The sequence below is a fragment of the Pollachius pollachius genome (genome assembly GCF_949987615.1).
Source record: "Pollachius pollachius genome assembly, chromosome: 19".
Lineage (NCBI taxonomy): Eukaryota > Metazoa > Chordata > Actinopteri > Gadiformes > Gadidae > Pollachius > Pollachius pollachius.
The window spans coordinates 4,298,621-4,312,613 of record NC_136952.1 but is presented as its reverse complement, the minus strand read 5'-3'; the positions used below and the strand labels follow the sequence as shown (position 1 = coordinate 4,312,613).

At 45.7% G+C, this 13,993-nt stretch overlaps 1 protein-coding gene across 5 annotated transcripts in view; it reads right to left on the bottom strand.

Moving 5' to 3' along the window:
- tanc2b (tetratricopeptide repeat, ankyrin repeat and coiled-coil containing 2b) overlaps positions 1–13,993 on the bottom strand; it is a 137,178-nt gene that overhangs the window by 94,437 nt on the left and 28,748 nt on the right. For all 5 annotated transcript variants that reach the window (XM_079756283.1, XM_079756285.1, XM_079756286.1 and 2 more), the window contains one exon: positions 13,291–13,395. In XM_079756283.1, the coding sequence (XP_079612409.1) occupies positions 13,291–13,357 (67 nt within the window). In that variant the 5' untranslated portion in view covers positions 13,358–13,395. The remainder of the gene's footprint in view (positions 1–13,290; positions 13,396–13,993) is intronic.

Below are 13,993 nucleotides of genomic sequence, written 5' to 3'. Positions count from 1 at the left end.
TGTAGGTCTGCAGTCTGAATCTCAGTGCATTAAAGGGATCTAATTCACTGAACCTGTTGAATGATACAACCCGGTGAAACACAGCTATGATGCCAACCAATAAGCATTCAGCAAAAAAAGAATACAGATAGATATAAATAGAATGACATTTGAGATGTTTTTTTACATCAATACTGTGGTACCTGAATCTGTCAGATTGCCTAACATTGCTATGTATTCCATTTAGCAGTATTTTCCTGTTCTGAAACCACTGCCGACAGAATCTCTATCTCACTCGGCTTGCCCTCTTTCTCACACACACACACACACACACACACACACACTCCTCTGATGAGGTGTGGGATGAGGAGGACAGTGTGTTGCTGATTGCTGCGAAATCTTCATGGGTCAGGGTGACACCCATTCAACACAATAACAAAAACGCACAAATACACACAGCAATAAATGTAACCTGGGAAAACACACAAACACACTGCTCGGGGACAGCCACTCACCCACCGACAGGCGGTGTCTGAGACAGCGCTGGGGAACGGGAGGCACACAGAGCACGGAGCCATCGCTCTCCCAGTGAATGAGCTGAGGCACGCCGCCCGTCTGCCTCCCTCGAACCAACACATCACTACGGCAACACAACCACAAGGAGAACACACCTTCACATCTGTCCCCTTACACCCACACGCACACGCACAGACACAGACACAGGCACAGACACAGAGACACACGCACACACACACACACAGACACACAGAGACACACACACACACACATACGCACACACACACGGGCACAGGCACAGACACACGGACGCACGCACGCATGCCCGTTCAACTCACCTCCACTTCTAGACTGCCTCTTCCGCCCCGGGGGGTAAAGCCCTGCACCATGGTAGGACGGTAGGGCAGATCCCAAACAAAAGCAGCAGATGGACGGACACCAAAATAAAGAGCGTGTGGGAACGAGACACCCAGGGCTGACTTAGTCCGACAACAAAAGGCAACAAGCGATAAAGGGAGCGAACGGACTGGTGTAAAAAAGGGAGGGAAGAAAAAAGAGAGAGAGAGAGGGAGAGTGGTGGTTGAGGACAAAGTCAGACTGGGAGCTCTCGTCTGTGTGTGGTGTGTGTGTGTGTGTGTGAGTGTGTGTGGCCAGGGTAGGCGGGCACAAGGTGTCAGCGCGCATGTACACATACACTGTAATTCTCTCCTACACACACAGCGAGACAAGCATGCTCTCTCTCTCTCTTTCTTTCACTCTCTCTTACCCCTACTCCACCTCCTCACAGTGGCTCTCTCTCTCGCTCCCTCCCTCCCTCCCTCCCTCTCCCTCTCTCTCTCCCTCTCCCTCTCTCTCTTACCCCTACTCCACCTCCTCACAGTGGCTCTCTCTCTCTCTCCCTCCCTCCCTCCCTCCCTCTCTCCCTCCCTCCCTCCCTCCCTCTCCCTCTCTCTCGCTCTCCCTCCCTCTCTCTCTCCCTCCCTCCCTCCCTCTCTCCCTCCCTCCCTCCCTCTCTCCCTCCCTCCCTCCCTCTCTCCCTCCCTCCCTCCCTCTCCCTCTCTCTCTCTCTCTCTCTCTCTCTCTCCCTCTCTCTCTAAGCGACATTCCTTAACCCTTTCGCGGCGCACTGCTGCTGCTGCTGCTGCTGCAGTCGCCAGAGGAGCCGCTGCTCTCCTGAGGGCGGGGGGCTCCTGCCAGAGGAGGGGGCTCTCGCCGGTAATGGCCGCAGTTTATGGCAGGTGAGGCGTGAACGTGAGACTCCTGGCAAGTGTAGACCAAACGGCGGCGGAGCTTCTTGTGCCCCGTTCACCATAATTACAGGTAGCAGCTGTCCCCCCCCCCCCCCCCCCCCCCCCCCCCCCCCCCCCCCCCGGGATCTGCCTCCTTTTAGAGTCGTAAGAAAGGTGCACGTGTGTGTATTTCTGACATAAAACGGCAGGGATGCCTGCTTCAAGTTCTGTGTGTTGGTGCCGGGTTGCGTGTCAGCTTGCAACATGTTTGTCTGAAGACGCAGGCGAACATTGGATGGGCTAAAATATTCAAAAGCATTCAAGTGGAAAAATACGTAGAGATCACAAAGATTACTCATGTGTGCTTACTGCATCACAAACATGTTGGAAATTTATTCGGGGATTTGTGTCTTACATTGGTCAGATTCCAAAGAATGATCAAGGGTGCAGCTGAGACAATATCCGATAGCGACGGTACCCCTTTAACATGAATGTCCCCCGCCTTTTCACTGAAACCCATACAAGATATATTATACATCATGGCACCAAGCCAACCTCCATTTTGAAGGGAATCTTCAAGCCCCACTCCAATCCAACTGGGGTAGAGTACAGCCCAGGTGAACTAAGGCATCCAATCAGAACGGATCAGCAATGGATTCCATCGTCTTTTCCACAATTTTAAACTACTGAGCTGAAATACAGAGGAGCGATGACAGGGCCCGTGAGAGAGAGGCTTTTCAGTGTTACGAGTGGTGAGGCAATGATGTACACAAGTATTGTTTCTTGGTTGTTCTCAACCCAACATGTAAGTCGCTTTTGATAAAAAGTATCTTAAAAGGACGATATCCATGTGGTTGATCAAAGCATCATAGACGTCTCTGCTGGCTTCACTAAAACCCAGATAATTAAAAATACTTCCTTGTCCTGATTCTGCCAAGGAGACTTTAGAATGGGCGTGCCTGCGCAAACAACAGCAAAAGAGCACTTCGGTCTTGTTGATGAGAGTTGTGGTTTGGCGTTATGTTTTACACAAACTACTTACTGATCGAGGCACATTTATTCCAAAAGAGTTTAGTGCTATACTGCCGTGGTTCACATTAATTTGGACACTCAGATCTTGGGGGAAGTAAGTGATGTTGTTGGCATGGCGACACCTTTCCAAACTAAATTCTCAATGAGATACATTTAGGTTTTGTCCAAAACGACTTACACACACTGTCACACACCGACAGCGGTATCAGATAGGGTAAGGTGTTTTGCTCAGGGACACGTCGACACGCTAGGAGGAGCCGGGGATCAAACTAGCAACCTTCTGGTTACAAGTCAACCCAGTCTACCTCCTGAGCTACTGCCGCCCCGGCAATAGCTCAGATAAATTAATGAGGTTTTCACATGCTTTATTGTATCTATCCAAAATGAATATGTTTTTGTCATAGAGCAGCGTTTCCATGTCTCAGTCTCACAGAATGTTGCCAGCAGAATGTGCGTGGTTCCCGGTCATATAAGGTTCTTAGGTCTGTAATGCTCTGTGATGATCATAAAGAGCCTTCTTCTATTGAAAAATAACCCTTGCCATCTCCACACCAAACTAATTACATCAGCTTAGAATAGACCAGACCTGAGCAATGTGCCCTGCTGCCCTTAATGCCATGCAACAGCACTTGCAATGGCTCTGTGAAAACCCACTGCCAAATTAATCTCTTTCCGTCACCCTGAAAAACCGCCTGCTGTCTTGGCCTGGCTGTCCGCCAAATATCAGGACCCTAGAAAAACAGGCAACAGTGTAACATGAACTGCAAATTGTTTGGAACACGTTCACACTCCTGGAAGAATTTGAAGTGCAAGAGCCGGTAATCAGCGAGTCACCAGAGAGAGAGGGGGAGACTTTCCCAGCTCAAGTGTGTGTGTGTGGGGAGGGGGGGGGCAGCCTCACAAGAAGACACAATAGCTCTCAGGTTTCAGCGTGTCATTAGAGAGAAGGAAATGTGCGGGGGACGGATACATTTTGGAGCATCATGACAATAGAAGGGGTTGACTTCTATTAAGAGCAGGGTTGATCTTAGTGACTGCCAGAAGGCAACTCGCTCTGTCAGTATTGTATTATTCTTTCATCAGCGTGGGACAATATAGACGGAGCCAATGAGGTGACGGAACAATAACTGAGGAGAGAAAACTTCTAAAGAACCAGGGAAAAGAGGCGCCTTGGTCCACTTGCAAACAAAATGAAATTGTGAGAGATTCCCGACCCACTATCCTCCCTGCCCAAACCTCAACTGATAGCACCCTGAATGTGCGGATCCCATCACAAGAGAGCACGGTGAGACGCCGAGACCAACAGCCCGGCCTCACGGCCTCGCCGTTGATTTCTCCCCGTGTCGGCTTGACGCTGCATTGCCACGGCATGGGAAAAACTGCTGCAGGACACTGTGTTAAAACCGGCGGCCGGTCAGTGCTCAGAGGCTCTCTGCGGTGCCTTAGTACGGTGGGATGAAAGGGGAAGAAACAGCTCACCTGCTACCACTCTCCCACAAGCCTTGTGGCGTTTTCTATCGATTTTCCCGAAGTCATGGGTGGCAGACCTACGGTGTCAATGGGAGGGCACAGCAGCAGCAGGCCAGGGCATGTGATTCAGCCCGTTACCCCCCCATCTTCTATTCTGCCATGGTACGCTGTTGTAATAAGATCCCACTGACCCAGCGGGTACCTGGCTGTAGAATCAGTCCACTGCAACAGAGGAGGGACATTCAACCTTACAACTGTCCTAAAGTGTATCCTTAAAGGAATTGAAAGGTAGACACTGTTTACCATGGTAATAGTGATTCAGTAAGATCACCACTGATAGCTTGTCCATCTATCATTATGAAGTAGTAATAGTAGTAGTAGTAGCAATGAGTAGTGGTTTACTCAAACAAATCACAAAGGTTGTTTTGTTTGATAAATATCGGAATTCGCAAGTCAATTAAAGCTGCTTCAATTAATTTACATACTTTCCCATGTGACCCTAGCAAGATAAATATGGATACAATCAAAAAGTCAGAACCACATGAGAGAAAAGAGGTTTGTTTTGAGTTGCGGCAACATGTAAATCAACTATATCTCAACCTCTCGGAGGCAGACAAGAAGTAATTCCACCGACGGTTAAACAATGGACGAAACCAACAAATGGGCAGCCATGTGGAACAGGAAAGCCAAGGAAAGCACTGGGTGTGTTCCCATGTGCCCCTGACAGGAACACACACTCCCTGACCCCTCAGCCAGCGGCACCACTGGCCGGTCCTGCTGTGACTCCAGTTTGAACCTTCTCCTCATGCTTTTGTTCTGCGGACCCACAGCTAGGTCAGCGAGTAAAGACCCACTACAGAGGTGGAACGTGGATCAAGTGGTGCTGCTGAACCATAATGGGAAACCAATAGTGTGCCACCCACATGTACAAAGAGATAACCGTGCCACCATGGACATTTGGGTCAGAAAGTCTCTTAGACACCTCCCCACCTCCAAGCCCACCCTCGAGTCCAATAGACCAAATTGCCAAATCGTCTCTGACCTTTGGTGGACTTGTGTTTTCGCTCGCCTTTGTTGCCATGATGGCCGGCCAAAAAGATTGCTCCCTGATGAGGTCAGCCTGCCTCTGCGGGGGTTGAAGCGTCTGCCTGGTAGATGGTATATTGTCTCTTATCCTCAGCGAAAGGGCACTTCCTGGAGGCTTTGTAGAGCCAAACGCCCGGTGATGAGGTCACCGGTAAGCGAGAGGTCTTCTGTTCTACGGCCCCCGTTGTCGTCGCTCATTACATGCACAACATGCCAAACTTACCCCGATTAAAGTTTGAGAGAATAATAAAAAAACGCTGACCGAAGCAGAAAAGAAGAAGAGTAGAAATTATATTTTCTAGACAGAGCGACAATACCTGGTGTTGGGTTTTCCCTTTATTGATCTCAAGAGAATCTGAGGACCTTTGAAATAACTTGAAGAACAGCTTCTGAATAGCCACCATCTGAAGTGGCTGCTGCTGAACCAAGAGGTCATCCTTGGTAAACAAAGCGACATTATATTCCAGGTGCCATTCTTTCAGAGCCTTAGCGGCCCTTCTGCAGGTTGATCAAGTTTATACTGCATTGACCACACTAGGTCACCTTGAGGGATAGGAAATATATGACTTTTACTACCAGTTAAAGCTCTTCAACAGCCCAAGCACTGAAGTGAATGTCCTGAAAGAGATGTAATATGTCATCCTGCAGCCTGATAAAAACACTTGACGTTTATAAACTGCATTGTCAATGAATGGCAATAGACAAAATAATTGTGTGATCCAAAATAACTAAGATTACACTTGTTTAGTCATTACAAATATGAGTTCAATATGACATATCTCTGCAGGGGAAAAGCTTTCCCACTTGTTACCAGGACATGGTCAACCTAGTGCTGAGATTCCTCCATTCATGTTTTTCAACGGTTCATTAATCCAGAGCGGAAGGGCCCATTCTGGGGCGACCACGGGTGCCAATCTGTCGCTCGGTGGATCAGCCAAGAGCATCTCCTGTTAGCGTAGCCACCATGCTGTACCGATGTGACGCTACCATATGGGATGATGACATGAACGGCTTCATGTGGCCTACACCTTGGACAGTTCATGGAGACTAGTGATTATCCTGTGCCTGCTGCAGAACGTTAACTAGGAAAAGAATACACAGAAATGCATTTTGGGCAAAATATCGGTTGGCAATGAGAATGTGAATAAATGTTTTACTAACTGATTTTGGAAAAAAAAAATCGTATTGTGATATTTTGTCTTTGTGCGATACGCATTGCAATATGACAAAAAAAATAACGTTGCCCGTCCAGCGATACGAATGTAATGTATCGCGATTTTGATTCGAAAACGATATATAGTGCTTCCCTTATCGGAAGACAGCGTAAAACAATGGAACCATGAAATGCTGAACACATGTCAAGTCTGTGTGGTTCAGTGGAAGGGGGCCTGGTCTGTTGACCAAGGCCCTTGGTCAACAGATTCACACGTTGCAATCAAAGGTGTAATATTGTTTGGACGAGTGAAGCAGAGTGACAGAGGCCGTGCCCGGGGGAGCGATATTGCACATTTAACCTTTAAGAGACAACAACTAAAACCACCCGAAGGAGTATAACCGGACCATATCCAGTTATATGGGGGTTGCCGACACAAAATGTGACTTTACCTAATGATCTGCTGCAGGTGGCTCCGATGTGAGTTAGAATGGAAGCGTTTGATAGAATTATTGTGTCACTCCTTATGACTTGTGAGCTGGAAGCTTGTTAGCCGGTGTGATGATCTCTAATTATATTTCCCAGCCACTGTGGAACATGAGCCATCAATTAAGGGTCCAGTGATTAGCGGGACAGATTCGATTCCCGTCCAACACCTGGTGCCTTCTAGTGAGATGACTGGAATGTTCCGGTAAATCCACTTAATGTGGTTGAGGAAAGGGCCATCAGCTCTTTGATAACTGGATATAATGTATGCATATCAAATATGCATAATGTATGCATGTTAAATATAAAGAAGCGAATACTTGCTTCTTTAGTGTATGTATCAAATGTTTGCTCGTGATGCCCTTTGAGATGGGATTCAGGGTCATACAAATACAAATACTTTACTTAATGACAAACAGAAACCTACGTCAAATTAAAAGTGCATCTCGACTCAAGACTCTCATTACATGTCAGGTTGTTCGGTTCATTAACACGTCAGTTGAATAAGTGAAAACCTAAGCTAATCGACACAAAGGGAGGGAGCTGAGCTGAGCACCAGCCTTCATTAGTCTCTGTGATCAGAGGAACATTTTTCAAAAAGGACCACAAGTGTCAGACCCAGAGAGGCCGTTTTTCCCTCTGTCATCTTGGAATGTTCATTGGGAAAACTGCAGGGTCTCCCAGCGCATCAATAATACAACACAGGCACCCGTCCATCTGGCAGTGGGAGCTCCCTGGAAGCAGGGACGGGATATATACGAGTGTGTTGAGCTACCGCCTTGCCCGCCGTGGGTCAGATTCGGTACCCAAATATTCTTGACTGTGAGCCAGACCAGAAATATGGGTCGATGGTTGTTTTGATCCTAATGAGATAATACACATTTGCATTTTTAAAACTGCAAACACGATACCGCCCGAGCCTAATTAGGGGTTCATAGCGAACCATCGTATATGATCTTAAATGCTGTCTGAATATTAAACCCTTCTGCTGGGCTCGGGCAAAGACATGGGGGAACCAAAGACTGGCTGGACGGCTCCATTAGTGGAAAGCAGCGCTGGGGAGCTGGGAACCAGTATGAAAAGCTTTCTGCCATGTTGGTATTATATAATCGTTTTGGTCTCATGTGAGACAGACAGTGTTACATTTTCCAGAATTTTGGTATTTAAAAGTTGCGGCAATTGTCTGAACTTGATAAAGATCATTTATAAATATATATAGTGTTGTTTCAAAGGATTCAAGCTGTGATTCGTAATGTTGGGGGGGCTTTCTCACACTACAGGGAATAAAATCCAATTTCTGAAGAGTGGGATAAATAATATGATATGATTGTGTACAAGTTATTCCAAAAGCTCTTAGTAATCCTTAGTTTGACTACAAACAGTTCAGCTAAATTTATCAATCAATCTATCAATTTATCTATTCAAAAGGTGTATAATTACACTTTATTGAAAATAATAATATAAAAAATATTAGACAAAATAATTATATATTTTAATTTGCAAGTAAACAGAGTTATGAAGCAAGACTTGCCAATTGGATTAAAAATAGAAATGCACACCGGAATCTTTACTGTAGACGAGCGAGAGCTACAAACTCCAGTCCACCCACTAGTCCACCAGAAATCGTGACCATGAATCCTGCCACCATTTCAGAAACCCCACAAAACGATTCTCCTCTAGACATATTCATAAAAGGGCAAAGTTCAAGGGCCAATGAAAGAGAGAGGCAGATATTTTTACAAGGTTCAGGTATGGTTTCAGAATAAGCTACGAAGTGTGTTAGATAATCAAGACCTCAACATTCCAAGACCTCCTTTCACGTTGCTCCAACATTCAAAGCCAAATAATTACGGCTGGACTCATTTCAACAGCCGAGGGGACAGATAAAAGAAGTACCCTGGACGCCCGTGGATAAAACACTGCTTCTGCCAAGGAATCACAGTGAGAGGGATTCGGCTTTGCAGCGGCCTCTGTCTGCAATAAGCTGATAAGTCAGGAAAGATACAAGCAGTCATTGGGCCAACCTTGGAAGGTAGTGAGAGCTGTGTGTGTGTGTGTGTGTGTGTGTGTGTGTGTGTGTGTGTGCGTGTGTGTGTGTATGTGTGTGTGTGTGTGTGTATGTGTGTGTGTGTGTGTGTGTGTGTCTCTAAAAACATGGTCTAGTTGAGGACACAGCATTCATTTGAAGTAGACCCCCTACAAAGTGACAGCAGAAGATATAAAAGCACTGGAGGATTCTCTTCTGTAAGCTAGTTCAAACCCGCCCACACAAACAGTGGAAAGCAAATAGGGATGAGGGCGCGGCCCTGTATCTGCTCACAGCAGGTTCTCTAAGGTCCGGAAAGCCTGCTGCTCTAACTGGAGGACAACACACAAAAATAAAAAAAGGATTTTAATTTTTTGTACAAAAAAAGTTTTTAAATTCATTTCATGAAAATACAGCGTCATCATGGGTAAACAAGTCTGAAGCCCAACGCCCACGTTGGGTCAGCTGCGGAAAAAAAGTTCAGAAATAAACATTCCGACATACACACACACACACACAAGGTATGTCGGAATGCGTGTGTGGGAATACAGACATTTCCAGAGAGGGAATACATACATTCCCACTCTGTGTTGCTTCGCTCCGTTAAAAACAAGACGATTCTACTTTATTTTTTGGGTCACGCTACTCTGCCGATGCAAAGTTCACACTTGGCTTCGTGCTTCAGGGTGTTAGAACCTCAGCAGCAGTCGCTCTGGGAGACACTGCTCCTCAGACCCGTTCAGTAGCGAGCGCCAGCAGAAAGTGCACCGTGAGCGGCGCCGTCCATCACAGCGTCCTTGAGCCCGAGTGACAGTGAGGGATAGTGAGCGACAGCACGCACAGGAACCGCCATTGTTTGTTTTTTCATCCTCCACACACACACACACACACACACCCACACACACACACACACACACACAGTTCCTCGTTCTGCTCGTATTTCATCAGGCTTATGTTATCACAGTTTCTCTAATGCAATTGTATTTTCTCAATTTCAAATATTCCGAGACTATGAGGGATGAATGCAAAACTAAAGTTCAAGAAAATATACTGTCAAAAGTCAATCCGATGTGTGTATTGAAAGGAACAGTTCTCTTCATAACAAACAAGACGATTATGCACACCAACTCAAAGCTGTGATAAAGTTCCAATATGTTTTTATTTATTTAATCATTTCATGGACTACAGTCTTACTTCCTTCTTAATCTTCAAAGCCATATTGCTTAAATTGATAGCGTTGCCTTTTTTAATAATAGGTTCAAATTCCAATAAGCTATGAAACATTTTGATACAAGTTGTGCTTAAGCGGTCCAATCACAGTAAGCTTGTTGTAGGCTAGTACTCACGGTCGTCTTGGGCTTAGGGTTGTCAATTTCAGTTTAAGGACTAATAGGATAAGGAGTAATATTAATGAGTATTTTGTTTGTGGCCGAGGATGACACAATAATGACACGTAGAAAAATGGAAACGTTTAGCTAAGTGTTATTACCGTAATAGCAATCAAGTGATGGAGGAATTGTGCTGCGTAATGTATTCGACTACGCCTTTTTTCAAAGAACGCTACTCTCGCCCCGACCCCCAGCCTCCTCCAACCGTCAAATCTGCAGGAAACGCTACCATATGTCAGACTCACCTTGTTGGAACAGGGGGAGAGTCGAGGTTATTATGGGCTGATATGGTTACCTGCTGACGTATTAAATCAAAGCACGGAACGGGGTCTGCCTCCCTTGTCGGGCCACAGTATAGGGTAGACTCAAAACACAGTGACACAGTCTTAAATTGATAATAAAGAGCAGAGACTAATGACTCTTTAGGGTTATGTCTGTTCTCTATGTGGAGGTTGATACACGCCCATTGCTAAGCGGTGAAATACACCCCCTCCGCGAGTAAGCCCTTTGTAATGAAGCAACGCATCGCCATTCATTATCATCATTTTACCACGGTGAAGGTGTTCAAAAGCCTCCAATATGGATTTCTTACACCTGCCACCGTCTAAATGAGTCAAAGCATAGGGGATGTGGGGGTACGTTTTAGCTTTCTCGTTCGCATCTCCAGCTCTGGGCAGATTTAAGACGCAGAAGCCACATCAAGATTAATTCATACCACCAGTAATCCAATGGGGTAGCTGAAGCACATCCCTCATTTTGCCCATTCTCACGCTGCTTGTAATAAAGGCGCCAGTCAATAGGGAGGAGGAGAGCGGGGTTGTGTGGGGAGCTATATTGGCTGTCAAAAGGCAACAACCAGAAACATATTCCATTTGAATGAGCGCTATACCGCACCTTTCCACGCTGAGTGGTAATAAGCAGGCCCAAGGGTTGCCCTGGCCGTGGGCTCTCCAGTCACATTAAAGGTTCCACTCGTTCGGCTAAATGGGAGCATTCAGAGGGTTTTCAGTCACAGAAGCACATGTACGCTATACCAACAAATGCCCTCCGTTTGTTCTTGGAAGACAAGTGTTTTTTTTTGCGGTGTAGCCCGTACAAAAATGTTTTACACACCTGAATAAGGTGTGAGCATCAAGCTGTTACACAGGAGGACGGGTTTGCCATCTGCTATCGCTAGCGACGCTAGCAATCGTTAGCACTGCGGACCCCTGTTGAGCAATGTCGTGCGATAATGCTAGCTCGAATATAAACTTATTGAGTTAGCCACATGAGGCAGCATGTGGATCAGGAGGTGGAACGGGTTGGCTGGGAGACAGAAGGCTGCTAGTTTGATCCCCGGCTCCACTGGCTGATTGTCAAGGTGTCCCTGAGCAAGACACCTTACCTCTGCGTCAGACGAGCTGGCGGTTGCCTTGAAACGTTTGATGCCGTCGGTGTGCGGATGTGTCTATGAATGGTTGAATGGAAGGCCATAATTGTAAAGCACTTTGTGGCCTCTGGTTAGAAAAGCGCTATATAAATGCAGTCCATTTACTATTTACCATCGCAAGGCCAAGATGTTATTGCTAAAACATTTTTGCATAATACAGATATGGAAACATTTTCATTTTTCATATTAGGTTCATTCTTCACTTGTCAAGGCAATGTAAATGTGTATTTCCCAAACCAATGAATGAATCATCCATTTTGTTTGTGCAAGAGAGCGACAGAGTGTGAGATTGAAAAATAAAAACACTAACAATACTGTTATGGACTTTTACACATGCAGAGGCCTATAAGTGCTCGCCATTTTGGTTTCAATCGCTGGTTCCCTTTGCTAGAAAGCTTCCTCAAACCTTGGTGTCCATCTAGGAGCACACATTCTGTACGGGGATCGACCTAGCCTTCCCAAGACCCCAGGCTGATTCACTTTTGCAAGGGTAGAGATAAACCAAACCAAACATCCATAATCATGATATCAGTAACAAGATAAGCTCTATATCCGCAAAGTTCATTGGATATTGCATAGAATTCCAAATAATGCAGCTTTAATCCTGGATGTCAAAAATAATAGTTTGTGCGCTTAAAGCCTAACATAATGTGATGACTTGATATGAATGCAAAGCCATCAGTGAAGCATTAAAACAACGGAAGTAGTTGCCAAATAAAACGCCAAGTGAACCATCTTCAGGACTCACGTTTCACAAGCATTTCAAATGATGTAATGAGTAGCTTCAGGTTAGTCATGCTCTGAGAGTAGACTGGTATTTTCAACCGCAGGAATGTAGCATTTAGCAACACGTCAGGTTGGTTTAATCAATAGCATGTGATGCAATTACTTTACTAGGCAGCTAATAGCCAGGAACCATTATTAAAAAAACAAACAAAATCGACATCCACCAACAGAACATCTACATGTGAGCATCTTCTCACTGCTTTCCAAAATACCGACTTAAACAACAAAGTACCAAAACTTACTAGACAATACTGTTTCCCTGCTTCAAACAATCCAATGTTCCCGTTAAAAAATAAAACGGAAGAGCCCGATCATTGACATCTTTGGTCCAGGATGTGCATTATACATTTGTCCGATATTGAAAAAACTGACTCAATGATCCAACTCCTCCGCAGTTCGAAAAAGGTTGTTACAGAAGAAAAAAAACAAGGTAATGAGGCAGTGCGCTCCTATTTAAAAATATAGCGAGTGCGACGCTCCTTCTAACAAAAGCAACCAGCCACTGAAGACCGGGGTATTGACCAGCAGGGGAGACAAGGTTTACTGCTGGAGATTTTATTTGAAAGCAGTGTAGCACAGTGGCACAGTTAGCACGACAACCTCACAGCAAGAAGGTCATGGTTTCGAAAGCCCAGGACCTACAAAGCACAAACCCCTGATAAGTTGATCATCGGCAGAAAGCATCCAATTATCAGTATGATCAGACTCACCACTGCCACGGCTCTTGCGGTTGGCCTTGCCCCCTGTCAGCAGCATCTTCAAGCTGTTCCTGAACATGGTAGCAGCACTCTCCCCAGACTACCCTATAGAGAAACCTGTGGAGCACAGGGAAAACAAACATGTGTGAGTGGGGTGAGGGGGTTTCAGCGCCTGGTGCGGCTGCAAAAACATCCTTTCAGCGCAGAACAGCACATCAACATGCCTGGCTCTACATAGATAATGTCTCCCACGCCTCCCCTTCTAACTGTGATGAGTAGCGAATCCGTCCCGAACACATAAGTAAAGGTTAACACGCTCACAGACAGGTAAGTAGGGATATGGGAGCACGCTACACACATATTTCCATCTTAGAACCGAAGGAAGATTGTCGACGGTGAGTTTACGATATTTTTTTTTTTGTTTACGATATAGTTTACGAGTTTACGATATATACTCAGCACTGACTGATCTTCCACCCTTCACAGATTGTTATTTGTGTACAGGCTGGGCAGGATGTGTACTTTGAACGTGACTCAAAAATGGTCAGACTAAGTATTGGCAATCAATGTGACAATCGAGAGGGATGCATATTAAGGAGTTTTGACAAACTGGGCAAGGGCAACGGAGATTGCAACTCAAGACAAAGGATTAACAGGCTAAATTGCCCTCCTATTCGATCTTGGAGAGTATCCATACTTAGTATTGGGCAGGGCT